Below are 27,776 nucleotides of genomic sequence, written 5' to 3'. Positions count from 1 at the left end.
ACTGATATATTAAAAAAATACACCCTGCACACTCAGGCAGGTGACATTGTTAGACCAGTATTGCCCAGCTTCTGACAATTTTCCAGCTTGTGCAGCTGTTGGGAACATATGGGCCTTAACGTTTCTGTAGTTAGCAATTCTTCCTCTTGCTTTCTTTTAGGTGTACACATTCCACAGCCTGACGCTACTGAGCACACTGAGCATTAAAATAACAGATTTGCTTTCAGAACAGGATAGTAATGGATTGAGCTCACCTTAATCACTGAATATCTTCACTGCCTTCGAACAAATCTGAATATATTGCCAGGTCTGTCACCTGCTTCTTTGATACTGGTAAAGATTTTATTTGTAAGTAAGTGCCTTCAGCTAGGTATGTAGGGGAATCTGAAAACTGTGCTGAGGCACAACTTGCTTCTTCCTGATTATCATGAACATTTTACAGGTACAGATACATTGCATTTTAGCTGGCTACAGTAATATAGGTGGAAAGGTAGGTGCTAAAAATTTCAGTGCTAATTAAACAGAATTTTAACAGCTGGAAAAAGTGATATGTCCTGGTTTTCCAAATCTGGCTTCAGTCCAATCTGTCTTTTTAATTGATCTGCAAGAGATTATTAAATTCTTCAAATAAATAATGGAAGTAAACTTCAACTAAAATCCTGCTGAAGGGGAAACTGCCTCTCATTAAAATGGCATCATATTATTTTGTTCAGCTTTCTGACAAACACACAGCCATCAATATTCTTCCCTCAGTATGACAGAAATTGTTCAGATTAATAGCTAGCTACTATTTCTAGAAATTGTTCAGATTAATAGCTTGGTTCTCAATACGAATATGCATTAAAAATGGTGAAAAAATTGCCATCACATTTTTCAATGGGCAGAACCATGAACAACTGCATTACCCTACAGCATTATTAGTAATTCTGCAATTTCAAATATAGTGATCTGAGAATTTTAGTAATTAAACTCCCAAGTGAAGCACATGTGTAAGCCAGTTGTTTTCATATGCCCCAGTTCAAGGTAGAAAGAAAATTCAAGTCTTACCTTTGGGCAAACCATGCTTTGGAAGGAGGAATACTAACTAACAGACTGAAGGTTAATCCTTCAATAGCTGAGTTATTTTGAAAACCATCTGAGAAGAATTCATAGCCTTTATTTGTGCTTAGAATATGAGAAAAAGTTGGGAGTAAGGCAAACAGCTCCTAGAATCACATAGAGAATCACTGCTGGGAAAATACCTGTCTCCATGAAAATTGCTCTCAGAAAGTGAAAAAGTTTAAACTATTGGTACTAAAATACAGGAATAAGATACAAACCTGTTAATCATTTGGCAAATCACATCAGTGCATTCACCTGTACAAAAGCACAGCCTTGGAAGCAATTATCGAGTAACAATCTGGAGCGTGGAAAGGGCTAATCTACACGAGAAAATAGGTCAGGGGATAAATGGAAGATTGGTGGACTTTCAGCTTTGGAAAAGGCATTGGGACTGACAGCATTCCTATAGGCTTGACTATCTCTTTCCCTGTTTGATTATCGCATTCCCCAAATTATTTTTTTTCTCCTTTTACCTCCATATAAAAGTTTGCACCTGCTTACAAGATACTAATTCTTCTGATTTTTTTAGTTGGGAATTTTAAAGCAGACTTTCTCTCCCAGACACAGTACACACAGTTGTTACTTTGTAAAAGAAATTTTATGTTGAAAAAAGTTAAGTCTGTAATTTAATCCATCCACTTGCATAGCTCGATCTTCCTTCCATACGTTGCCAGAGGTGATACATGTAGAATATAACCCTACTTGACAATAAAAGAATAGTTTCCAAAAGCTGGAGAGCAACTAAATGAGCAAGAACAAGATCTATCCAAATCATTAATTGCATGGCACTGCATATGCGTACTCCATGACTTTGCATAAATTTCATAATGGAGCTATGTTTCTTACTGATTATATCCAACCACTAAATCTTATATTAACAAGGTAGTTTTACAAATTATCTTTCAAATGCAGTCCTTACAGCTCAGATAATCCTGTTTCCTACATTTATCCATTATTTGCTCCACCCTGAGCCATGATTCAAAGTCCAAGTTGTTTGGATACTCAATCTGATTTTGAGAACTACATTAATCCAGCAAAGTTCTTAATACTGAGCAGCGAACACTGCTCATTATGAAACCAAATAGCGAAAAAAGTAGAAAGACAAATAAATTTAAAAAAACTAAAAACAAACAAAAAAAGCAAACAAAAAAACAAGCAAACTGAAAATCTAAGTCAGTATGATAACAATTAAAGAAATACCTCAATCTGGCTGTTTCAAAAACAAATCAGATCACACTTACAGTAGAGTAATTCATATTGAAACATTAATCATATCACTGTCCGTTTTTCTTCCATTAAAACCTCTCACACTCCTGTAGACTGCACCACTGTTACATGGAATTCTGTGTTGATGGGTCTTTCCAGCTACTGGAAATTGTAAATATCACCGCATCTTTTCTAAAGAGAAACATCCATGGCAAAGTGTTCTTTGAATAAGTTTGTGCACATCCATCATGCGCTACATAGCTTTCAATAAGAGGTTTTCATCTTTATGTGATACATTTCTTTTTCAGATTGTTTCATCTTATTTGATTTGATGCTTAAAAATCACCCATGACTTTGGCAATATCTCCTCATGCTGTTCACTTCTGGAGATTAATCTCCACAGCTTTCAAAGAGGACACAAGAAGTAGACATCTCTGACTATATTTCAGCTCTCTCCACTACAATGAAGGAGTAGACCTCAATTGCTAAAATACAATCAGAAGATTTAGAGATGGAAATAGCTTTCATTAGGTCCTCTCATCTATGGTTTTACCGTTTCAGAATTGCTGTCTTTTCAAGGGCTGTTGTCCTAGTTAGTTGTAAACAACTCAGGCCATACAAAGACTGAGAACAAAAGCAATGAATTTTTAGTTTCAGTTCCCTGATAGTTGGAAAAGCTCTTTCTTCATTCAAGAGCATCTTTAGTAGTCTGCCTTCTACTTTCAAATCTTGTCTTTTCTCACCTTCCCTGCAGATAACCAAATAATCAGGCAAACGGGAAAATCTCAAACTTCACCATTATTCTTCATTTCAATTTGTATCACTGGCTTGGAGTGCAAATTACACTGTTCTTCCTACTCTCTTGATTTGTCTGTGTGTGATTCAGATGCAGCCAGCACTGGAAGACTTATCGGACACAAAAACCTGCAAGACAGATTCTGTGAAAGTATGTTTTTTAATTAAAATTCACACCTACTTAGTTGTCAATGGAGTCATAAAGCTTATGGCCAAGAGAGGAGATCATAATATTTTGACCTCCTCAGTACTGTACCTATTATTCTTTTTCATTGGGTTTTAGGGTTGGTTTGTTGGTTTTGTGTTTTGTTGTTTTGTTTTTTTTGTTTGGGGGGGGAGTTTGGGGGGTGTGTGCTTTTTTTTGTATTCTAATAGCTTTGTACTGAGTAAAATAACTCAAGATTTTACTACAACACATCCACTGCATTCTGCACTTTCTTAAGGACAGTCATATAGGATAAGCCTTATTATAAGGGTTTTTTGCTGAAAACCAAATACTAGGATCAAATTAATGGGGCTTTATACATGTATTTTTATTAGGGGTGAACTAGAGGGGTGCACATGATCTTCTGTGAGGTCTCTTGTGGGTTTACTATGAAACCAATCAAGCAGTAGAAAAAAATAGCAGCACAAACTGTAGCCTACAAGTAACTCACGGGTTGGAATGATGCGTATCAGGAGCATTCCAGAGGCATTCCTTAAATGCATTAATGTAAACATTTAAATAGATACTTTTGTATAAGGAGTACATTTGTAATTATCAAACTGTGCCTGGAAATATCATGTAAAAATGGAAAATGTCTAAATTAATTAGATATACTATTCACTATGGCCACTGCAGTCAACATTGCATGACTGCTACAATAACTTAAGATGGATGGAAGTGGTAATATTCTTTACTTTTTGCTAATTTGTTTCCCCTAACATTAACTTTTCTCTACAGTAAAGTGGAGGGATGCTTGTTATTTGATTATACTATAAATAGTAATAAGAAAGATTTTATAAATTCCTGTTGCTTGCATCTGCCAGTAACTTCACGTTATTATGTAGTAAGATGAAGTTACATAAGTAACTTAACCAATGGTTATTTACCTTACACAGTATTTATTTTTTTTTTATGTTCCAAACACACACAGTGCCTTTCTGGAAGTGACATCAAGTGGCAGCATGTCCTCAGGTATCATTATTAATTGACACTTCTATTGACTTACTATTAAGTAAATTCAATGCTTCTAGAGGTAATTAGATCTCAAGTGATCCAAGTACCCAACTTTACTGCAGTTGAACACAATATCCAGACAAGAACATTAAGGCTTACATACATTCTCTGAAATTAAAATTGCTGTTAAAACAATTGCTGTATCATATGGCCCAGAAGGAATTGACCACATCAGTTATAATTAATCACTCGCTTCATATACAAGTGACTGACACCTTTAATGAAGAATTGCAAGTTTATTGACAAAAGGATACAACATATTGCTCCCAAAAGAGCTAGAACATCTTAACAGGCTAATATGAATGATAGTAAAGAATCTGGAAGACAATTAATGGTAATTAATTAGTTGTACTAACAGACCTTGAAAACTCTGGGGTACTAGGCAAATCATTACGCTATGTACATTTTGTATTTCATATGTAATACAGGAAAACATGTCACAAGAGGAAAAATAAGGACTCATCTTCTGAGATGTACTTGCCTGTGGTGGAAGCTGATTGATTGTGCAGATATTCCAAGCTGATAGATAGCAAAGCAAACATTCCAGCAACTTATCTTGGCTTTCACTGGAAAACTGAAACAAAACTGAAATTGTCATTCAGTTTGTCAAAGTCTGCAAATGCTATGACAAGTAAATATTATAGACCATGATATAAAAGACCTTGGAATATAGTTCAAGAATCATTACTGTTTCAGGTGGAAACCTTCCACTAGTTTCAAATTCTCACATATTAATTCCTGAAATAAGAGACGAATGGCCATAAGTGATGTCTGGGTGACATCTTTTTAACATCACAGTTGATTCTTGTATTCATGAGCCTTTTTTTTTTTTTTTTTGGGGGGGGGGTAGGAGGAATAAATCCACAAAATTATATATATATATTATTTCTATGTAACAGGTATTCTGAAAAGTGTTCATTTGTGTTTGTGCATCTATACATCAGCATATGTATAAGCTGATGGAGCTGTATGGAATCTATGAAACAGAAAGGCTATGGAATGCCTTTCTGGCAGGGAGCATGTTCACCTACAGGGGATTCACTGCTGCTGCCACCACTCTGCACCCTTCTTCCACTTGCAGGTTTTCTCACCCCCTCACTTCTTTCCGCCCCAAGCCCCTGTCACCATGGCCCAGCAAGCCTGGCCCTCCTGCAGCAGGGCCAGAACTGCTACTGTGAGGACCCAGCTCTCCTCTATCTGACATCCTTTGCTAAGTGGGACCTGGCCAAAAAGTGGACCTCCTGCCTTTCCTCAGGTCCCCACCTTCCCACACACGTGTCCTCTACCAAAGCTTTTCATATTATGTCTTGGTCTCAAATTAAATCAGACTTATTTTTTGTAATCTTCTAATTATTTAGAATAATAATATAGCCACAAATAAAACTTTTTCAAATGAAAGGATCTATTTTTTAACATTTTATTGTGCTTGTATGTATTTATTATTTTTCTGAGTATAGCGCTTCTTCTGTATTTAGATGTGGTGCAAATCTGAATAAGCAGAATACGGAAATTCCTTTGTGTTATCCTTCAATGTCATCCAGGCTAATTGCTGTGGTTGTAGAAAACACTTTCTGCAAGCCACCAAAAGACTTCAAGCACTGGTCAAGACTGGGATGTTAAACAATCCGTCTGGCATTTTGCCCAGTAGTAGTTATTCTTCTTGGCACGATCTGAAAATTGTGTCTAATATCTATCTGCAACCTTGGTTTGGAGAGCTGCATAGAAATGTGAGCTTGTAGTAAAAGCGGTAATTATCAGTGACATAAAGAAAGATTGCATTTCAGCATAACATTTAGAATTAAGATAAAGATTTTTGCTTAAAGACACACAATGTTTCTGGTGCTGAATTATGTTTAAGGTCTTTCTGTACTGCTGTAATAGCCTGGAAGCTCCAAGTCTGCAGTTGCCATGTCTTGAGGCACCTAATTTCCTCAGAAGTCCCTTAATTGCTTCCTGCTGTGACTGCATAGGAGTGTGCTTGTCTTGAGAGCATGAAGCTGCTTGGTGCCTCAGTCTGTGGCGTCTGTGTCAGGAAAGCATCTTTCTAAGCTAGAACAGGAATTTGAATAGGCTGGTTCTGTGGTTAACATCAGTGTGGCCACATTGATAAGCCCTGAAGTGTTAGGATTCTTTTCACATATTGGATGCACAATATCACTGCTGTGCTGCTTTCCTGGATATTTTTAGTGTCTTCATGAAAAACAAAACAAAACAAAACAAAAGAACAACCCAAAAAACAAAAGCCCAAACCAAAAAACAAACCAGGCAATGATGCTATATTTTTTGTTCATTCTTTCATTGCTTTTGTTTTCACCCCTAAGTTGAAAACACTGGCAACCAATTGTAGGTATATGGAAGTAAGCCTTCTTCAGGACAATTTATAGACTAAAAGAAGCAGTATGCTTCTCTCTACCAGTCCTGCACTGGGAAGTTTACAAGGGAGCCAAAAGAAGTTTCACACGTTTTTAAGTACATAGTATTGCTTTAAATGTGCTTCCCTAGATTTCATGAATATACATAATTATTATATGCAGTATGTACTCAATTCCCAGTTGCCTGATGTTAAATCTACATCTATCCACCATAAGAGCAAAACAGTTTTTTAAAAACTCATGGTGAGTTGTTACAGCAGAGGCCAGTGGTAGAAGTGATCTGGTTTCTGATGGTACATAATACCAGGGCTTCCAACACATCCATCAGCACTCTTCAGAGGTAGTCTTCGGGTCAAGCAGATCGCATACCAAGGACTTCCACGATTTCACACTTCTGCATTTCCATTTCAAAGGCTGGTTGAGGAGCTATTTGTTCTTGATGTAGAATTCCTACTTGAAATCAAATGGTATTGAGGGCAGGGAACAAAAGCTGAGTAAGTAACAAAGATCTATTTACATGCCATGGAAAGAAAAAACATCTTGCAGGTGCGTCAGTATCACTTGACTCTACATGAATGATCTGTGCTTTATGTAGTGGTTTCATGAAGTAATTCAAAGAGATTTTACTTCAGTTTTAGCACACTGCTTGCAGTTTATAGTGTTTGTGCTTCCCTTTCCTATACCTAAGATTAGCCTTCATTTGCTGTCTCATTTGGCTAATCAGAATGATCTTCCCTTACCAGTAAACATTTCTGGCAGTTTCATTTAGAGTTATCAGCATAACTGGCTTCATCCCCGTGACTACTTTCCAGGTTTCAGAAAAGGAATTTACCTGAAGGAGTATAAACAGTGACTAAAAAAGTTCATCTGAAATGTCGTAATCACTCACAATTTCCATAAACTAGTGTGCAGTGGGGTGGTAAAGGGAGTTCTCAGGCTCACGTAGATTTTATCAGCTTGTGCTGTGCACAATCTTTTGACAATCTGAAGTTGCCAGAAGAAATAAATATACTTTCTTCAATGCCACTTTATAAATACTTATCCTGTCTTTAGGCGTATTTTTGAAAAAGATGTTAAAAGAAGTAAGTTATCAATGCTCTGGACTCTGAAGTTTCCAAAAATGTAAAACCAGCTTTTGCACATAGTGTGTTGTGAAAGTCTCTGGATTTCTACTTTGTATCTTGCAGTTAGTGAATTAAAATACACTATAATGATAATACAAGTTTCCTCAAATTTCATTTTGAAATATTATTAATTAAATATGTTATTAATATTTTTATTTTTCATTGAATGGAGGCAATGAACTTCAGATAGCTCGGTACATGAATAAAGACAGTTCTTGTTTACAAGTCCTTGCTTACTGCTTGGAAAATGTGCAGGTTCTTCTATATGAACAGATGGATAGGCAGCCGGCTTTTCTCTTTCAGCCCGTTTGTGAGATAGGCAAGAGAGGAAACCTACGGTTTCACACCTCTTTTTTTTTGTTGTTGTTGGTTTGTTTTATATGTTCCAAATATACAAAATTGAAAAAGAGCAATATTTTCACAAGATTGTAAAGCTACATTGGCAAATTGTTACTATGTGAATTTTCTATTGACCACAAAATAAATTCCTGACATAGAGCTTCAAAAGATATACATATGATATATATATATATTTAGGTATACATACGAATCAACTTTGCTTCCTGAAACTGTGAGCTTCTGCACTGAATCTGAGACTTAATGAAAAAAATGGAGAAAAAGGACACTCACAGGTTGTAAACCCCTCTTTCTGCCTTAGTGGTTTGAGTGCTTGGCAGGGTGAAAAGAAGTCAGACCTTGTTTCTTCCATGGGGATTGTTTCTGTGTGGCATTAAACTGCTAGTAGCAGTAATACAATACCTCCTCTTAGTCATTAGAGTGATTTTCTTTGGCTTGTCATTCAACTATGCGAAGGAGGTTGCTCAGGCTCCCCAGGGAGAGATGCCATTCCACTCCTGGAGTTTATGGGCATGTTCAAACAGGAATAAAATGGGGAAATCTGCCTACACAGTTAAGGGCTCAAGCACTGGTTCAAACAGAAGCCTGTTAGTATTCAGTAAATATTCTCACTTTTTTTCTTTTTCCTGAATTATTTCTCAGGTTAATGAAATTTTCAATTTTCATTCATAGAAATAGAATCATAGAATAATTTGGGTTGGAAAAGACCATTAAGTTCATTGGATCCAACCATAAACCAAACACTGCCAACCCCACCACTAAACCATGTCCTGAAGTGCCACATTTTTGCAAAATAGCACAGCTTTCTCTACAGGAATAGAAGATGCATCCATTTTCCTTCTGTTGTCCTCTGTCTTGCTAATTAAAGCAGTGGCTTGGGAAACTAAAGATACTGTTTTGAACTTTATATAGTCTCAGCAGGGCTTGCAAGTAAGTTTACCACTTTGCAGGCAAGTGTTCTGATCACTCAATGATTAGCAAAACCTCAGCAGTGGCAGAAGCAGAATCACAAGTGGCTTCAGCTAGGAAGAGGTAAGTGCATGGTGTGGAAGCCCCACGTGGCAGCCCATCCTGGGCTGCTTAGGAAAACACATGGCAAATCAGGGCCTCTGTAGGGAGGGAGGTGGGGTACCTCGGTTTTCTCGGAGCTTCTAGCCAGAGCAAGGATGGGAAGGGGACTCCAGACAGCACAATATAGGGTGGCTATGAGCATGCTGAGCATCGTGAGTGATGCCTGGGTTTTGTAGGAGTTCACACTTTTCCAGAGCTCGATCATCACTGGGGGAAGGCTGCTGGGCCAGAAATAAAGACTTGTGTGCCTCAGTTCCCCATGTCTGGAGTGGAACCTTAGTTCTGTATTCAATGCTTACACTAAATCACCCTTAAAAAGCACTCACATAAGGACACTTCGTTTTTTTTCCACTGGCTTTGCCTACCAGTTTTGACTTGTATTTTGAACAGAATAATTTGCAAGAAAATTTCACACAGAATAATTTGCAAGATACAACCTTCACTGACTGTGGAATTAATTCTTATATTCCTATCTTCTGAAAATATTCTGTAAATATGGAGTAGTGTGGGATTATTGATAGCCATTTGGGGTTTTATTGTGATCAAGTTTACAAGAATTATGCTTATGGATAATATGCCAGTGTTAGTTTTGAGAGCAGGTAATTGAAAATTGTTTCTTTTGAATGCAGCCTCAGAAAGCTGTAAAGCTGCTGGGTTTCATTATTCAAAGTTGACATGTAAAATTTAAACCTTAGTTTAATGCTCAATACATTACAACTAATTTTTCTCACTTTAATGAAGTGATTTTATTCTGTATACTTTTAGCATGCTTTTGATGTCATGTAGTTTGCATTAAAGGTTAATACCTGAAATATATTGTTATCTTTTATGTGATGTTTTCCCTTATGCACTATTCATGTTTGATGGACAGTGCCAGCACTAGCTAATGAGCAATTCCCAGCGTGAATTGTGGAGTCAGAGATGTTTATGTTCTTTATGCCTCATTTGTACATGACATTAACTTATTGATGCACTGTGTAACTAACTCCACTACTTTTTTTTTTTCTTTTTCATTACAGTTAATTTTTAAATTTCTGAGAAATTAAATAGATGACTGCACATACCCTTAAATTCCAAGCAGACTACTGGACTTGATGTTCTTTACTGCCTGGGAAAAGGACTCATGGTTTATACTGGAAGATCCTTTTCTGGGAAATTTTATAACAGAAACTCTTAATTCCAGTAGACTAATTTTCCACTTGTTTTCCCAAAGCTCTTCTTATGGGAACCCCTTAATTACTAGTATATTTTTAATCAATCTGAGTTTTTACCAGAAGCCAACCCTATTTATGTTTCACTTGCTATTCTGTAAAATTTCTTGATGTTCAGTTCTTTGCAGATATTTTCATGTCTACAACATGGTTAATCCTGCAGACTGCCAAGAGAAAGAAGCAATTATGCTCCTCAAATGATTCTGGCCAGTGTATATGCAGCTGTACAGCAAATGGCAACAGAATGGTATAGGGAAAATGAGAGGGAAGCTTTGAAATGTTCATGTCCTCAAACACCCCAATGATGCTATCAAAAAACCCAGTGAGCATGCCTCTGCCTTTCAGATAGGAAAACCTCATGCACCCTGCCCCTCTCCTAAAGAAATCTTTTGAAATACTGTATTTCAGGCCCATTCTCCCAGGTGATGTTAAATTTCTCTTGTCTGCAGCCGAAAAAAAAAGCTTAAAGTGAGAGGAAAGCTGATCCTCTTTGTTTCCGTGGCAGCTGTGTGAGAAGAAGACTTTAAAATGACCAACTTTGATTGTCTGCAGGTGAGTGAACACAGTCCCCCAGCTAAATGTGGACCAACCTGCACATCAATCTAAAAATGATTGTATCTACAGGAAAAGGCTGCCCATAGGCATTCCCTAATCTTGTGATGGATTTTTTAAAAATAGATTAAAAATGTGATTAGCAAATCCTATTCAAATGTATGTAACAATAAATGCAAAATCACTGATACTCGTTCTGTTTCTATGTAGAAGATGGTAACAAAAAAGGAACTTATTTCCAATTATTAGACAATTTCTAGAGCGACATAAATAAAACATTCATTTTGATCTTCTGGGTAAAAAGTATGTTTGGCCAGACTTTAATCCTTATTTAAGTATTGAAGTAGCTCAACTTAATTTACTGTAACCAATGATATTGCCTAACTATATGTAGAAATACTGCTCTGTGACTAAAAAACAGTGCCTCCCATTATCAAACTCATTCAAATACTGATTGAAAATCTGGACCGATTTAAATGAGAAGATCAAAAATCAAAATGAAATAAAGGCCTGAGGATATTCTGAGGACAGGATGGAAAAGGTAAGATTTTTTGAGGGGCAATCTCACCCTTTCCCCTCTGCTCTTCTGACATGGCCAAAGTAGCCAAACTTTCTGTCCCTTGTTTTAGCCATGTGGAAAACTCACCAATCTCTACAAGACTTCAAAGACTACCACAGGCAGTGGCTGTTTGAAAAGCCGGGATAAAAAGTATTAGAATTACGTCAAAACCACTCTTTCTAAACATCCAAAGCACAATGATTATTGCACAGCTGTTTTTCAGCTTGGAACTGAAGAAAACATTTTTCATCAACAAAGGTGCAAAAGTATCTTCAACTGGGTAGGAATTTTGGGGGAGAGAAGGTATACCTATGCTGGTTTTATTTTATTTGTGCAGTGGAGTTTGGCTGTGTAGCCTCTATTTACATTTCTGGGTAGTTCTTAATGTGTGCAGATTTACTGGATTTAGTGAGATTACCCATCACAGTAAGAGGCAAATGATGTCAATACATGTTCTGAAATTTTGTTTTATTTCATTGCTAGTGTATTCAGTCATTGCAAGACCCCCTGAAGAAATTTAAAGACTGTTTTGTGACAGACTATATTACTTTCACATTATGTTACTCTACAGTTTGAAAACCTGAAATGGCCAAATTTTTTTTAAACAAGCCTCCGATTCTTTGGAGCCAAATGACTGGAAAACCTCAACACCAATACAGAGAAATAAAAGCTCAAAAAGTACCATGAGACCACCTCAGTGCAGGATTTTTGAAAGTGAAATGGAAAATAAAAAAACAAAATAGCTTCAGTGACATTTAAGACGCAATATAATTCATGTTTATTTTCACTGTGTACAGAAGGTGGAGCCAAATTCATAAGGATCTGTAACTCATACTTCATTCTTTGAATGGTTTTCTAGTGTCTTTCTAGAGGGGCAGCTAGTTCAGAGGAGATACTGATTGGAATCAGTTGCAGTGTTGGTATAAACCCTTTCAAGACCAGCTTTTCTGGTGTTTAAGCTGTCTGAAGTGAGGTTGAGAAGTTCCTTGACACAGCTGAAGAGGATCTGAGCCTCCATGTATTACCCTTCTCCTTTTTCTGTCCATGAGTGAGCCAGGAGCAAATCTGTATTTCTAAATGGAGCATGGGAAAGTGAGCAAGCTGAGTATCACCATGAAATAGTTGTGGTGAGATCTTCATAATACTCTTAGTGGTATGAAGTGGCAGGCACCAGTCAGCACAAAGAACAGAAAGGAAACAATCACCCCAAACTTTTAAGACGGTGTTTTCCTTCTCCGCAATCCTCATAAATTTTAAAAAGAAACACCCATTTAGCTGTTTTTACTGCTAGCTGATATTTCAAAAGGAAGTAGAGAATAGGTGAGAGGAATCTGGGGCTTAAATGATAGAGTCTGGCACTTAAGAAATTTTGCTCCTAATCACGGTTGTGACATGAGCTGTCTATGACTCAGAAGAGCTGCTGATATTCTCCATGACAAACTTCCTATCTCAGTAAAAGAGGTTAATACACATAACTTGTTCAATGTTATTTTTATAAAACACTCAGATTCTTTACAAATGACTGTGGAACAGTGCTAAGTATTTCCGGACACTAGTGACCATTTGCTAGGCAGGGCTCTAATCTGGTAGCCTCTGCCACTGAGAACTTCTCCACATTTTTATCCAAGTTGCTTCAGTCTTCACATGCTTCCAGCAGGGTCTCTTTTAAAATGGCAGTATTTTAGTTTTGCAGGCTATCTTACACTGACTAAGCCTTCTTTTTCCCTGAGGAATATCTAGCCTTAGTAACTCCATAGCAAACGAATCCAAGAGACCCATTTCAATAAAGAATGTCGTGTGCTCACCATTAGACTGGTTTGTGATTATCCCACTTTTTATTATTACTGTTCTTATGATTATCCAAAAATATTTTCTTATATATGCCATGCCATGCCGGTGAGAGCAGCTACCGCCTTGATGGATGACAATTGCCTTTAATTGCCTTTGCTTTGAACAAGCGATGACTCTTTGAAACCCAGGGATGGGAGGAATCTGTGTTTTGCAGCACCAGCAGCAGCAGCTTCTAGTGGGCTCCAGCCCAGTCACCCCAGCTGAGAGAACATGCAAGCACTGTGGCCAGCAACTTCAAAGCTCTGTTGTATTTCTACATGATGTAAATTCCTTAAACTACTGTCTGCTTTTAACAAAAAAAAAAAAAAATCATTACTCTGCACATTTATGTGCTTAGGTAATCAAGAAATACTGCATTATTGTTCTTTGGACGTTCTGAGAAGCTTTACCTCAATAGGGCATGAAACACACATTATTCACAAGTCTGTCTTTAAAGCCAAATGTGTGAGAAGGGATATAGGTGAAAACATGCTGAAGCCTACGTGCCATCTAGGGACGTGGGTGACTGCACAGGTGCCTTGAAAGGCACCTAAGAAAATCTGCATTGCATGTGTATATTCATCTCAGTTTACTGTATATTCAGCTCAGTTTACTCAGTCCATGGATTCCTCTCCCAAATTGCACAGAATGAGGACAGTGCTATACGTGAGAATATTGAGAAGTGAACTTAGCACACAAATGGAAAACAAGCGAAGACATACTATTCCTCTTAAGAGCTTCATAAACCTCAGATGTGCTTAACTGGGAGTAGAATATGAGCACAACTGGTATCAATGGGGAATTCTGTAATGATCTAAGGACTGGAGAGCCTTCCAAGTGAAATATTCACCACGGCTTTCCAAGCAAATCAGGTTACTAAAATATTATTGAGGGAGTATTTGGAGGCAATATGAGGAAAACGTTTCTGTATAGAATGTGTTCAGGTAATAAACAGAAAGGAAACAATGGACTGTGTTAACCATGAATCTGCGTCAAAGGCTGAAAATATTAAATAATACAATTAATGATTCCTTTGGGAAGTCTACCCAGAAAAGGAACTCCAGGCTCTCAACTATTTCACTGATTCAGCTGAGATTCAGCAGAGAGTGGACAGAAATCCTGTGGAAGTCACCCCAAGCCCCAAGGTTCAGTCCCAGAAATGCACTTTGAGCCTGGGCTGCAGCACTGTGTCTGGGTCGCAGTGTGAACGTGCCCTTATGGATGTAAGCCTGCCAAACCAAGACAAACAGGTTCTGGAGTCCTGGCATTGCTATGCTAAAGATTGCTTCACAAGGCAGCGCTGTGTGCTCCAGAAGGCAAAACGTGTCAATGAACGGCAATATAGGTACCAGAGAGCTCTGCTCTGCTCCCTAAAATCTTATTCTCTATCATGTAAAAAGACACTGTGACCCACAACACAAAGCTTCAAATCTGTGATTTTCTTACCCCGTCTCTTAGTCCATGATTAAGAACAGACTTGCAAATATCTCAGGTCGGACACCCCTGTGCTGTCCTGCTGAACACAGCTTCAGCTGAAGAAGAGTTGTGTGTGAAGACAATCATTCAATCTGAAAAGCTTATTTCCATTACAACGCAAATTGAGTGTGAGACTTTCTGCTAACCTTGTGAAAGGGTAGATCACTGCATCATCTGAAGCTGGGTATGTTCTGGTAATGAGCTGTGAAATGTGATCACAGACAGATTTCCAAATTCTAGAAGACATTTCTAAGGTATTTTTATCAGGACTAGTAATAATTCTTCCTAATTCTACAGAGCATCATAGTGAAGACTTGAAATACTTTCCCGTTTCATCTGGATAAAGCCATAGCAAAGCCAAGTGTTATGCTTATTATTACTGCAAAATTATTCTTCCCTTGTTACTAACATACATATTTTAGTTTTCCAAAGTGGATTTTAGGAGTCCTGGGCTTCTCACAATTACTGTTTTTTTTATTTAAGTGGAGAAATTCTTCTCAGTCCTTCTTTTAAAAACAGAGTGCTTGAAAAATTGCAAAGCCTATGTAGGAAGATACATGGAAAAATGCAAGATCAGGCAAGCAGGACCCTGTGAGCCTGCCGGCTTCGACAGGGAAGAATAGCATTGTATTCTAGCATGTTATAATTCAAGCATTTTTTTTCCTGGCATAATTCTGCTTTCATAAGAGGCAGCTTTTCCAGCACCAACACATACAGCATCCCAAATCTCCTCATTGTCTCAGCACCAGCACACATGTAGCCTCGTTGGTGGAGTTTTGTACTTCGCTCTAGAACATCCGTGTTTTATGGGGCAGCAGCAGGAGCATTACCTGTATTCTGCTCACTGTCTATACCATAGTCACAAAAGCAGTGAAACGCTACGGTTTATTATTACAATTTTTTCATTTTCAAGAAGGGCCCACAGCCTATTAAGCACAAAGCTCAATTTCTCCCTTACTATGAAGATAAAAAGCAACCTTTAAACAAGACTCAGAGAACAGAAGGAAAAGGCTTCTTTCTGCTACATGGCTTGGACAACTGTAAAAACTAAAAAGCTGTCAAAACTAAGTACCAAAGGAAGGGGAGCAGACTAGGGAAACCAACCTCCATCTGTACCTGAAGTCAGAGGAATGGAAGGCGTACATACGTAGTGTACTAGCTCTTTGTCTCAAACAGGAGGCAGTGTGGTCTGCTACAAACAACTCCAGAGCAGGAACCAGTGTTCTTGTTTCCCAGCTTCAAAGCCCCCTGCTGAGTATCTTTCTACAAAGATCTTGTCTTAGTTCTCATCTCCAGAGAATTCTGGATGAAAAGCAGTAAGGGCTGTGAAAAGTAAGAAGTGATATCTAGGTTGTGTTGTGGAGTGTAACATTCATTATTTCAGGAAGAAACTGTAAAGAGGACCTTTATTTGGGAACCTCTTAATGGCCATTACTGGACTTATCCCCTCCTTTGTAGCCTTTAAAGAGCATAAAATGCTCATCCACACTACTGGGCCCAGAAATAGCCTATAACATTAATTGAAACCCAAATGAGTCAGGTAGGACCCAAAATGTAAAACTCCATTAAGAACCATCTAAACACAAACCTTCTAGAGAAGCTCTTAAGCAGTTCTACCAGGGAGCTAATACCCCGTAACATGAAAAAGTACAAGAGCAATTCCTAATGCAGTTTGGAATCCATGTGTGAAGAGCTAACACAGGCAAAGAAATACATTAATCTCTGTTCTATAGAGGAGGCATTTTTCAAGGAGTGTTTAACCAGGGACTGGTCAGAAGCAAAGCCAAACTAGTTTCATACTAATTGAATAGACTAGTTTTGGAGCACGCTTTTATTCTGCAAAATGCGCTCAAAACCTATCAGGAGCATTTCTTCTCACTATGGCAGACCGATTTTCTGGACTATGCTTTATTTTCTGAAGTTTCCTGGAAAGAGTTTCCTGGAATGTGAGATCATTTCTTCATTTCTCCCATGGGACGGCCACACGCGCAAACACACACACACAAATAATAATGAAAAAAAAGTGTGATGCATCTCCTGTAGAAACAAAACGCTGCTCCTGGTGCATATGTTCATGTGTGCACGTAAAAGAAATAGAACTAAGTAAACAAAGCTGTGTTCACAAAAAAAGCTTGAGAGGGCTTCCTCTCCTATGTGGTGGCAAAGGAGGGACTGGAGAAAGCAGCTATGCGGTCCAGCCCCAGCATCCAGGAGGCTCACGCTGGTTACCTATTAATCCCTTTCATGCATTTTCCCCTCTCCCTGTAGCGAAACTCCCGGGGCACACCAGAGAGCCAAGTTGTTTCGTCTGTCCCAGGCAAGTCCAGATGTGGATGCAATACCACCCAGGTGCCCTCAGTGGCCTCAGTGGGGGGGGGGGGGATGGGAAGTGCTGGATGGCTGCTGCCTCCTCATGTTTGTTTTGTTAGATCAGCAAGTGGGCTTCCATGCCCCAGCCCTCCCCGCTTCCCCGGGCGGGTTTTTGCTGTGCCTTCAGTTCTGTCCCTCCTCCCCCTCTTCCTCCTCCTCCTCCTCCCCACTCGCGGAGCGCCCCTCCTCCCGGGCTGCCACCCCTCCTTTTCCCCTCCTCTTGCACAGCCAGAGCCTTAAAAACTTGTTAAAAGCTCTCCCAGTGTTCCACCGTAGAAAAAACTTTTACGAGGTATCAGCGCTTTTCTCTCATTAGTGGGGAAGGATGAAAAATAGAAAGCATCAGTAGACTTTTAAAGTTTAAATAGGTCTGAGTGTCTGAACGTGCTCTTCCATTTTACTTTAACCCTCCAAAGAAGTATTCTGATCCAGTTTCACTGCTCATCAGCAAGGGTAAGTTGAAAAGTTTGCCTTTTTCATCTTCTTGTGTATCACATTTTTCTGAAAACACTTTTTTTTTTTTTTAACCCCAAGCATTTTGTGTTACTGCGCTGGTGGCTGAACTTGTCTTAAAATGCACATCTGTAGAAGCGTGAGTTCTCATAAACTGCTAAGTTCAAACTTGCAGAAGTTCTCTGCTTTCTTTCGTCTTCTTTCTGCACGTTTCTTCAACTCCTGCACTTCCACAACTTCTAGCCTCGTTCCACTGAAGGAGGAACCGTGGTGAAGCTGCGGCTGCGGGGCTGAGCTGCAGACTTGTTGCTGGTGTTTGGGTGAAATCCCTCCTTTCTGCCCTTCCTTCTCTCAGGGTAAATGAACTCCTTTAAAGAGCTAAACACTGGAGGGGCACCTCAGCTGCCTCGGTGGTACCGAAGTTGCATGAGAAGTCAGCTACAGGGAGACCTTGTCCTGAGTGCACCCCATTTCTGCCCCGCACATTTTGCTTTCTTGTGGAAATCCTGATTGATGCCTACTAGTTTGCGCGGAACAAGGTTCTTAATTAGGTGCTTTGTTAAATGCTGTAGCTACTGCAGTGGTGACTGGCACGTGGTCTTCCTGATAGGTTTTCCCCTCTTCTTTTAATATAGATGTGATAAAATCCAGACGTGGGTTATGGTTTTTTAACCTGGTTTGTATATAGTTACTCTGTTTTAGCAACCTCGATGAGGGATTTTAGAGAAGGAATGTAAGATACCATGATACGCCTTACCACGCTGGCAAAGTTTGTGAAAGTCTTGGGTAGATGTAAATGCAAGTTGTCTAGGAGGAACTTGAAAGAATATCCACAGTATGTGTCATAATCCCAATATGACACATTCCCTTTATATTACCTTGAAGGTTTAAATGCCAAAATGCAGAGGAAAAAAATGCTTCATGGCATCTGTTGGCGAACTGAGGTTTTTACATTGCAAGACCTGGAGTGATTTCTTAACAGCAGTTGTTGCTTGCTGCTAGCCAGTAGTTAAAGAGCCACACGAGGAGGCAGGAAAAAGCCTTCATCTGAAAGACAGACTAAGCACAGAGTCTATCTTATCAAGCAACACGTTCTCCTCTTAGGCAAGAATACTGCGCGCTTATGTGTGTCCTCACATTTTGCCTGGAGATAACCAGCAAGCATCATGAAGTGGCGTATTTTGTCTGAGGAGTTGCTTTTGATTTTTGTATGTGAGACTTAAAGCAAAAAACCCTGGTAATGGGGACATAAATGGATTATGGACACCTTGTGCCCAACTTCTATCTGTGTGCGTGTGTATGCGCATAGGGAGCCAGTTGGAGGACTCGCGTGAAGCTTTCATCCTGCCGTTTTTAACATCTGGACGGCACACTACACTGCAGAATTTAAGCCTCAAGTCTTTGGGATGTTTACTGAAGTGTTTCCTTCAGAAACTTCAAAGCCAAACACTGGCACTGACCCATGATACCTAACAAGCATACAAATGGGAGAAGGGTGAGCAGCAGGCTGGGTTCAATGGAGGGAAGAGAAGGATTTGTTTTGCATCATAAATCTGAGCACTTACACACTCAGAAGTGCAAAACGATTCAACACTGTAACATTATCTCAGGTCTCATATTATGCAAGTCTGAAAGATTATTTCTGTTTGTCTCTGAAATGAATGTCGGTTTAGGCCAAGGATTCCTGTGGGTGTGAGGAAGGTTAGATGACATTGAGCAATCTATCTGTTTCATCAGATATGTTGCTGTCCTTCCCCCAGTCTCTGGTATCTCTTCCCCATGTTACCCACTGAATTTATCCTTAGTGGAGGCACCTGGGCTGTAGTGTATGCAACAAATGTGTTTCAGAAATCCAGGTTTCAAAATCCACTGGCAGGAGCACAAAGAGGGTCTGAAACCCACTCAGGGAATTGTTTCATCTTTGATTCAAAGCAAGCGAGGAGAGGGATGAATCTGGGCAGTAACACACAAGGTAGACCTGATCTGTACAACTAGAGAATATCTAAAAAAGTCCTTAGAGTTGCTTTTGCAACTACACCTTAGAATTAAATTAGGTGTAGAGGGTACAAGACGGGAGAGGCAAAGGCTATGGGTAGATAGATCCACTAGCAGCTGACTACCAGCAATACTAGCAGACAGCGGAAAAAACCACACAGTTGTGACACTTTAAATCCCAGTTACTGCAACCATTTAGCACATAATCTTTGTCCAGGGGATGAAAGGGACTGACGTTCATCCGCAGACCTACACGAGCTACACCTTTCCAGGGGAATGTCTGGAAGACATTCACTGACACTTGTAATGTTTCAGAAAACTAGTCTTCACTGTTCCAACCCATCCAAGCCCCATCAGTTGTACATCTCAGCTGCTTTCTCTGCACTGCTGGTTGCTTTGGGGAAATACGCAAGCTGATTGATGTTCAAGGTCCAGAATCTTCTCTTTTGTTGGTTATTTGTGTGTGTGTGAGCGTTCATAAAAAGGGAGGAAAAGTTGGAAAACCAAAACTTTGGCCTGTTTCCCAACTGCTTCAGCTGCACAATTCCATTTTAGATCCCACTCTAACCCTTACCTCTCTTCCATCAGCTAGCATGTGAGCTTTTATCACTGTAGTCAGACCTGGGCATGTTACCACAGCACTGAGTTTGCATTATTCTTCTTGGAAAATATGAACCAGATGACATGATGAATACTGTCCATAAAAAATAGTTCTAGAATTTCTTAATTGTGGCTTACAAATCAAATTTCTTCTGTATGTGGTCATCCAAAACCCATGCAGATGAATGCTGTCATATCTCCTGCTGCTCTATGGCTTTTTCCCGTCTTTACCCACACACAGTAGGACCTGGAAGAAATTCATCTTTCAGAGAGTTTACTAGGCCAGCATTGGTCTGTTTCAGAAAAAGGTTATAATGCTGTAAAGTAATAGACAGTAAGAGCTTATGAAATACACATATTCATCATGAGCTGTGTCCTTAAATTCCTGAAGTACTGAAATCAATTGATCAGGTCAACCTCTGTCCTTCTGGGGACTCATTTAAGGTGTTTGGAAGTTTTAAAAGAAGTCCAGAATGCTGAAGAACTATTTGTATAGGTTATCTACCATCCATTTCAAACTATTTACAAAGCTAGAATACTTAAATAACTGTTTGATACAAACCCTCTTTTTATACACAGTAAACCGATACTGTAATCAGTTAATAAAAATGGTCTTTCAGTGCCCTGAAAGTAAACAAGTTAGAGCCGATGAATGAATTTTCTCTACAACAAAACAGAGTACTGTGTTTCATAAAGCAATAGAATCCACTTAAGCAAAGGAATAATATATTTGTGCCACCACGAGGCTATCTGATTAACAGCACAATGTTTTGAATTGATGAGGGGTTTTTATCACTGGCAAAGGCCAGCATGTAACTGATCTCTTTAAAAAAAGTTGCTTTTCAAAGCTATGTATGAGTAATTCAAGCATGGAATGTTTCCTCCTGGAGTTTATATTGCCAGAGGATATAAATGAAACTTAGCAATTTTGCATGCTGAAGCAAATTAAAAAAAATAGGTAGTAAATTCTCAAAATATTGCAGGTGTGGGGTTAAGTAGGTCAAAAGTGAAGTAAATCATGTTGCATTAATGGACCAGAGTGGAGTGTAATTAAAAAACAAACCACACGTAACAGCCTAGAAATAACACGTCCTCTGTTTTCTTAATCAAACTTACAATCTGAAATAACATTTAGACAGTAAAAAAATATGTTGAGTCTGAGAAAAGTCTGTTAATGCAGTAGTTTCGAATCATCACAGACCTAACTAATTAAATCAAGAAGCTGTTACTTGGAAAAAGGCTCCTTCTGTCCAATTCCACGACATGGAGCAAATAGCTTCCCTTTAAAACACACTTCACATGATGTATAGTTACAGGCTGTTCTCTGTTTTAACAATCCCAGCCTAAGGAGGAACCTGGTCACATTTCACTCCAGCCTTTCCGGAGACCTCCGCGCTCGTGCGCCTGACTCCTTCTCCGCCACCAGATCCCATAAAGACACACTCGCCTTTCCTGGGGAGAATGAAAGCTGGGATGGCCGAAGGGATGTGTCAGATACAAACACGCTGCCTACTTCTCCCAGCAGCAGCAGCAGCGGCTTACAGATTTAAGTCTGGAGGAGGCCTGACCCTTTGATGGGGCTTCATTCATGTGAAGAGCTAGTTGCTTGGGGAAGGGTCTGGAGGCAAGGTCTGTAGGTAAACTTCAGAACAAGGTGACTAATCTGACCGAGGAAATGTCCCTGGGGTATTTTACAGGGGTTAAAGATAATTGTCATCTCTGAGCTGTAAGAGTGAGCGCTTTAAACACTTGTCTCCCATTACTCTCCCAGACTCTTTCCGATGGCAGGAACGGTGTGTTTTTATTTGGCATCTATTGTTATGCTTGAGCTTGCCAGACTTACAATCATGTGTTTCCAGTGACTCACTGCTTCTTGAAAGCAGATCTCCTTGGTGTTAAAATTTCCTATTTTATGAATTATCCAGAAAGGGCTTTTTTCTATAAATGACCTTCACTAGGGAATATATCCATGATGCGATGGGGAGGAAATCATTTGGACAATATCAGAACTATTAATACCAGGAAGGGATTACTCAGTATGCACGGAACAAATACCTATACCCAGCAGCGTGTACTTTAAAAGGAAAACTTGTGATTTTTTTTTAAGTGCCCAATTTCACATATGTGATCATGTGGGGTAAGTTAAAACATACGTTTTTAATGCAGTTAAGATTACCTTTCTCCAGTTGATAAAAATCCTATATTGAATTTTGGTTTTCCTATGAAGCTAGAACATAAAGTAAACAATTCCTTTTCTGTCATCCTGTGTATTGCTAGATATCCCCAAGAAGCTGCCTGTGTCCCAGAAATTCGCACTTTAAAACTCAAGTGGAGAGAGACAATTTAAACTTGCAGTGTTCCACACTTGGAATGCAAACTGCATGCCAGGAGTTGCTTTAAAAACAGAAAGAGCTCATTTACCTTTTTTCTTGCTAAGTCTTTTTTCCTTTCAAAACAAAGTGAAGGAATTTAAATACAAAAAGATGCAAATGCAAAGCTGAAACTGATGAATCAAGCAAGCCACAGATAAACAGGAAACCAGTTCCTCCAATTTAGTAACATGAGCCTAGCTGCACTTTGTGTATTTACTGGTTTTGTTTCATAAAACTGTAGGTAAAGTATGCTAACTGTGATCTCTGTGCTGCAAATACCAATGTATAAACTGTGCGTAGATACCAAGGGATTTTTTCTGAAATTCAGTATACTATAAACTTGGCATCATTAGGAGCTATACTCTTAACTGTATTACACACAAGATACGCAAGAGCTCAGTTTCATGTTGCTGTAGGAAATACAGTACACTTCTTGCAAGGATAAAATTTTAGGTACCCAACCCTGGCATTAACTTGGTATAACCTTTTGTATCTAGGTTATATGATGGTTAGCTTTCTTACTCTTTTTTAAAGAGTGAACATAAAAACTACTGTGAGTGATGCACACCGAAAGAGACAAATCTTTCATGTGTTCTTAGAATTTTCAGGCTGTTCCACTCTGCGCTTACACACCCTGCTTCACCAGTGTGTCACAGCTGTTTTCTACCTGAGGCAGGTATATATCATGGAACTGAGGCTGCCACCAAGGAAGCTGAAGCTTGTCAGGGTCTTCTTGAAAACAGGAGTGAAGTTAGAAACTTCTGTTTTTCATTGTGCTCTGAGACATTATGTGTTACTTTCTCTTTTTCAGTTTCCCTGACTTTCCATTCCACCTGCAGACTAACTAAAACTGTGGTTGCTCTTCAGATCACGTAAAACACATGAATTAAAACCAAGCTGACATCACTGCTCTGTTAGCATTGGTCTGTGATTCAGTGTATCAAAGGTATTAAAGCTCTGTCTTAACTATCCCTTTTTTTTTGTGTGTCCTTCTTTAGCCAGCATCCTGTGAAGATGGGTGATTGGAGCGCCTTGGGAAAACTTCTTGATAAGGTTCAAGCCTATTCTACTGCAGGAGGGAAAGTGTGGCTGTCTGTCCTCTTTATTTTCCGAATCTTGCTCTTGGGGACAGCAGTTGAATCTGCTTGGGGAGATGAACAGTCTGCTTTCCGGTGCAACACTCAACAGCCTGGTTGTGAGAACGTCTGCTATGACAAGTCGTTCCCCATCTCCCATGTACGCTTCTGGGTTCTGCAGATCATATTTGTGTCTGTACCTACACTTTTGTACCTGGCACATGTGTTCTATGTAATGAGGAAAGAAGAGAAGCTGAACAAACGAGAAGAAGAGCTCAAGGTGGTCCAAAATGACGGTGTGAATGTGGATATGCACCTCAAGCAAATAGAAATTAAGAAATTCAAGTATGGAATCGAAGAGCATGGCAAAGTGAAGATGCGTGGGGGACTGCTCCGTACTTACATCATCAGCATCCTGTTTAAATCTGTCTTCGAGGTGGCTTTCTTGCTGATTCAATGGTACATTTATGGGTTTAGCCTGAATGCCATCTACACCTGTGAGCGAGATCCATGCCCGCACAGAGTGGACTGTTTCCTGTCCCGTCCAACTGAGAAAACCATCTTCATCCTCTTCATGCTGGTTGTGTCCTTGGTGTCTCTTGCTCTGAACATCATTGAGCTTTTCTACGTATTCTTCAAGGGTGTAAAGGATCGTGTGAAAGGGAAAAATGACCCCTACTCCCACAGCGGTGCCATAAGCCCCTCCAAGGACTGTGGCTCCCCCAAATATGCGTACTACAATGGCTGCTCCTCCCCGACTGCCCCCTTGTCTCCCATGTCTCCTCCAGGGTACAAGCTCGTGACCGGAGACAGGAATAATTCCTCCTGTCGTAACTACAACAAGCAAGCCAGCGAGCAAAACTGGGCCAACTACAGCGCGGAGCAGAACAGAATGGGGCAGGCTGGCAGCACCATCTCCAACTCACATGCCCAGCCCTTCGACTTCTCTGATGAGCACCAGAACACTAAAAAATTGGCGTCGGGGCACGAGCTGCAGCCCCTCACCATTGTGGACCAGAGGCCTCCCAGCAGAGCCAGCAGCCGAGCCAGCAGCAGGCCTCGGCCCGATGACCTGGAGATCTAGGCTTCTAGCTGCAGTACTTGCTCAACTATGAAACGACATGCATTGGAAGATGCAGTCAGTGCTGATCTTGTTCCAGTGGAGGTGGTACTTAACAGTCTCAAGCAGAGGATTTTAACAACCATAAAAGCAAACAAACAAGCGAACAAACTTTTAAAATACTTGCTGTTTTTTGGGGGGAATGTAGGGTTGGTGTGGGGTGGTACAGTACACATTGGTATTTAATGTAGCTGGTTTAAAGAATTTAAATACTAAAAAGAAGAAAAAAAAATAAGAAAAAGGTAGTCAGTACTAAGGTAGGGGGGTGTTTTTTCTAGAAAGGCTGTAAATATCTGAGTGTATGTGTATGTGTGTACTATCATGTTTGTTTCTAAAGAATCTTCTGTAATACTAAAACCCAATAATAACTGAACTCACGTTTGTCAGGGTGAAGTGCTGCCTGAAGATGAAAACATTTTTCTTATTCAACAAGCAAAAAAGTCCAGGATTGCCTCTGATCATTTCCCTGTCAAGAACATTCCATTCTTGGAAAGTTGCACTTTGAAGGTAAACTTCCCAACATGGTCCTCCAGGTTGTCAAAAGGCTCCTGTTTGGACAATCTACAGCCTCTAAATCATTCAACTCAAATTTTAGATATGGCCCACCAAGAAATGCTTTGGTCACCTGCTTTTCCAGCTCTTCATGCAGGTAGATTTTGTGCATAACCGGGTTGGCTCCACATTAGTAGAACCAGCAGCCACACTCTTTTGCCCACAGCGATACTTGTGTCCTGCTGCTCACATAAAGTCTAATTAGTATCATATAAAGCCCAGTTTGCTGCCACTTGCAGATTTAAGCATTAAGACAGGCAAGCAACTGGCTTTCATGAATTTTGTCACACCCTCATGTATGTTAAGGGTGTACATATGTGTGTGGATGTGGAGGTAAAGATACACATGAAACACCCTCGGAAGCATTCATTGGGAAATAAACGCACAGAGATTATTTGCAGTTGACACTTTCTCATGGGTATTGTGAAGATGTGGGCCACTATGGTGTTTACATGCTCTTGATTCCTTCAATGCAAGTCAAGCACATGTCGTATTTTTTTTAATTTTATAGAATATTTTCCACATATCCTAAATGGATGGTTTTGTAAAAAATAAAATCAAAAGGGCCTAATCCTGGATGTCTTGCTCTGGAAAATATTTTGAATCAGTGGGAGTTTTGCTGAACAAATGCTACAGGATCAAGCCCAGGATGTAGCGAACAATGTTCTTACTGGCATGAATGATTTTCTTTTGTAGAACTTAGGGGTGGAAAAGACCCATTAGGTCATCTAGCCAATCTCCCTGATAGGTAATAATGATGCTTGAATGATAGAAGATGTAGTACTGTAAGCAAGCTTTAGTCTTTTATGTGAGAAACTTAGAAGAAATGCTTTGTGCTGGATTAATAATAAAATATGCCTACATGACTTTTGCAGCAACTGGTATTTTTCTTGTTCTGAATATTCACATTCACTGAACTGTAATGTCCACTCTGAGTTTGACAGGTCTTTCTAGATGGCTCTAGCAACTTTAGTGTTTACACTTAGATTTTGTTTGAAATGCAAGTGAAGTTGAAAGGATTTTTAAAGAGTACAATTCTAGCTAATTTATTTGAAATACATGCTAAGGAAATCTACCAGTTTCTTCAAATGCATAGCCTCTTAGCTGAACACAGGTTGACCAAGGAAATACACAGCTTGGTTTCATTTTGCAGCAACACAGATAAATTGTTTCATTTAATGGATTGTATTAATTTGTTTGACATTCCATGTTAAACTACTGTTGTGTTCAACTTCATTGCATGTATGCAGCCATACTCCATTGGATCATGTTGTCTGGAGAACATTAGTCAATAAAGTTTTAATTTAGTATAAATATATTTTCTAATTGTCTTTTACTGTTTTATACGGACATATATCTTTTGTTTCAGTCTTACAGTTCCAAACTCGTTCCTCCCCTCTTTGTTTTTCCCCAGTTGCACTGCATTTCAGCAGTATTCTTTATTTAATCCATCTGGATTTACTTTGAACTGAAATTTTGCAGGACCAGATTCAGATACTCTCACAACACTGGAAGACCAAGCACTGTTTGTGCTATGCCACTTCTGAACGAAGTCATACTCAGCATGAACTATTGCAATTAAAATCTTGCCATGAGCCTCAGAAAATATATATTTGCAAACTATTATTAAAAAGGTAGTAGTAAGATACTATCGCATATTTTTTAAAGCAATTTTTATATATGACCGATATTCAACCTTATGAAATCATTGCCTCTAGTTTACATTTCCCCATGTAATCAGATTTTTTGACTGACAGTTTCAATTTCTGGAATGAAATCCTCATTCCTTCAGAGTCAATGGGAGAAAGGTACTGATTTTAATAAGGCTGGGATTTCACATGGTGTTTACTGCTTCACCATTTAGGTCCCTTTCCCTAATGAAGACATACAGTGCTTGGTTTTCCAGCATTTAACTGTAAAGGGAAGATAGCTCAAACTCTTTTATTTGAAAAATCAAAATGCAATGGTCATGCAGTTATCATACAGCTTTCTGTTTTCAAATTTGCTTGCCATTCTAGGTCCAAATTCTTCCTCCCTCCTACTAGTAAACAAGGGGGAAAATAAGCAGGACAGTGGTAGTGGACTTACAGCTCTAAAAGATATTACACAAGAACCAGCACAAGGAATGACTCCTCCAAGTAGTCCTTAAATAATAACAATGAGTCATACTTCAGCTGGCTTGTCCTAGTTCATCTGTATAAAGGGAAGGGCATTCCAAGCATTTTGTGAGGATCATGCCCTTGGAAAGGTGGATACAGAAACATCCAGGGAAGGTCTCACCCTGAGACAAAATCTGGTGTCTCCTAGACAGGCTGATTGTCAGGTATGTTCCACGTTAAGGACTCAGTTCCTTGAGGCATCTTGG

General features: G+C 39.3%; 1 protein-coding gene across 1 annotated transcript; it reads left to right on the top strand.

Moving 5' to 3' along the window:
- The first annotated feature begins 17,445 nt into the window (after window positions 1-17,445).
- GJA1 (gap junction protein alpha 1) lies at window positions 17,446-26,729 on the top strand. Its single transcript, XM_057409614.1, has 2 exons — window positions 17,446-17,696; window positions 23,662-26,729. The coding sequence occupies exon 2, from the start codon at window positions 23,678-23,680 to the stop codon at window positions 24,821-24,823; it is 1,146 nt and encodes a 381-aa protein (XP_057265597.1). The 5' UTR covers window positions 17,446-17,696; window positions 23,662-23,677; the 3' UTR covers window positions 24,824-26,729.
- Window positions 26,730-27,776: the final 1,047 nt, after the last annotated feature.

This window comes from Pezoporus wallicus, unplaced genomic scaffold, assembly GCF_028554395.1.
Source record: "Pezoporus wallicus isolate ANWC-B61680 ecotype Strahan unplaced genomic scaffold, APGP_CSIRO_Pwel_v1 contig_3817, whole genome shotgun sequence".
In the NCBI taxonomy this organism is placed as follows: domain Eukaryota; kingdom Metazoa; phylum Chordata; class Aves; order Psittaciformes; family Psittacidae; genus Pezoporus; species Pezoporus wallicus.
Note: the sequence above shows the minus strand (reverse complement) of the source record. Positions and strands in the feature narration are given on the sequence as shown.

Bases quoted from the DNA above. Each gene is read 5' to 3' on its own strand.
- GJA1 (XM_057409614.1), top strand. From the start codon at position 23,678: ATGGGTGATTGGAGCGCCTTGGGAAAACTTCTTGATAAGGTTCAAGCC.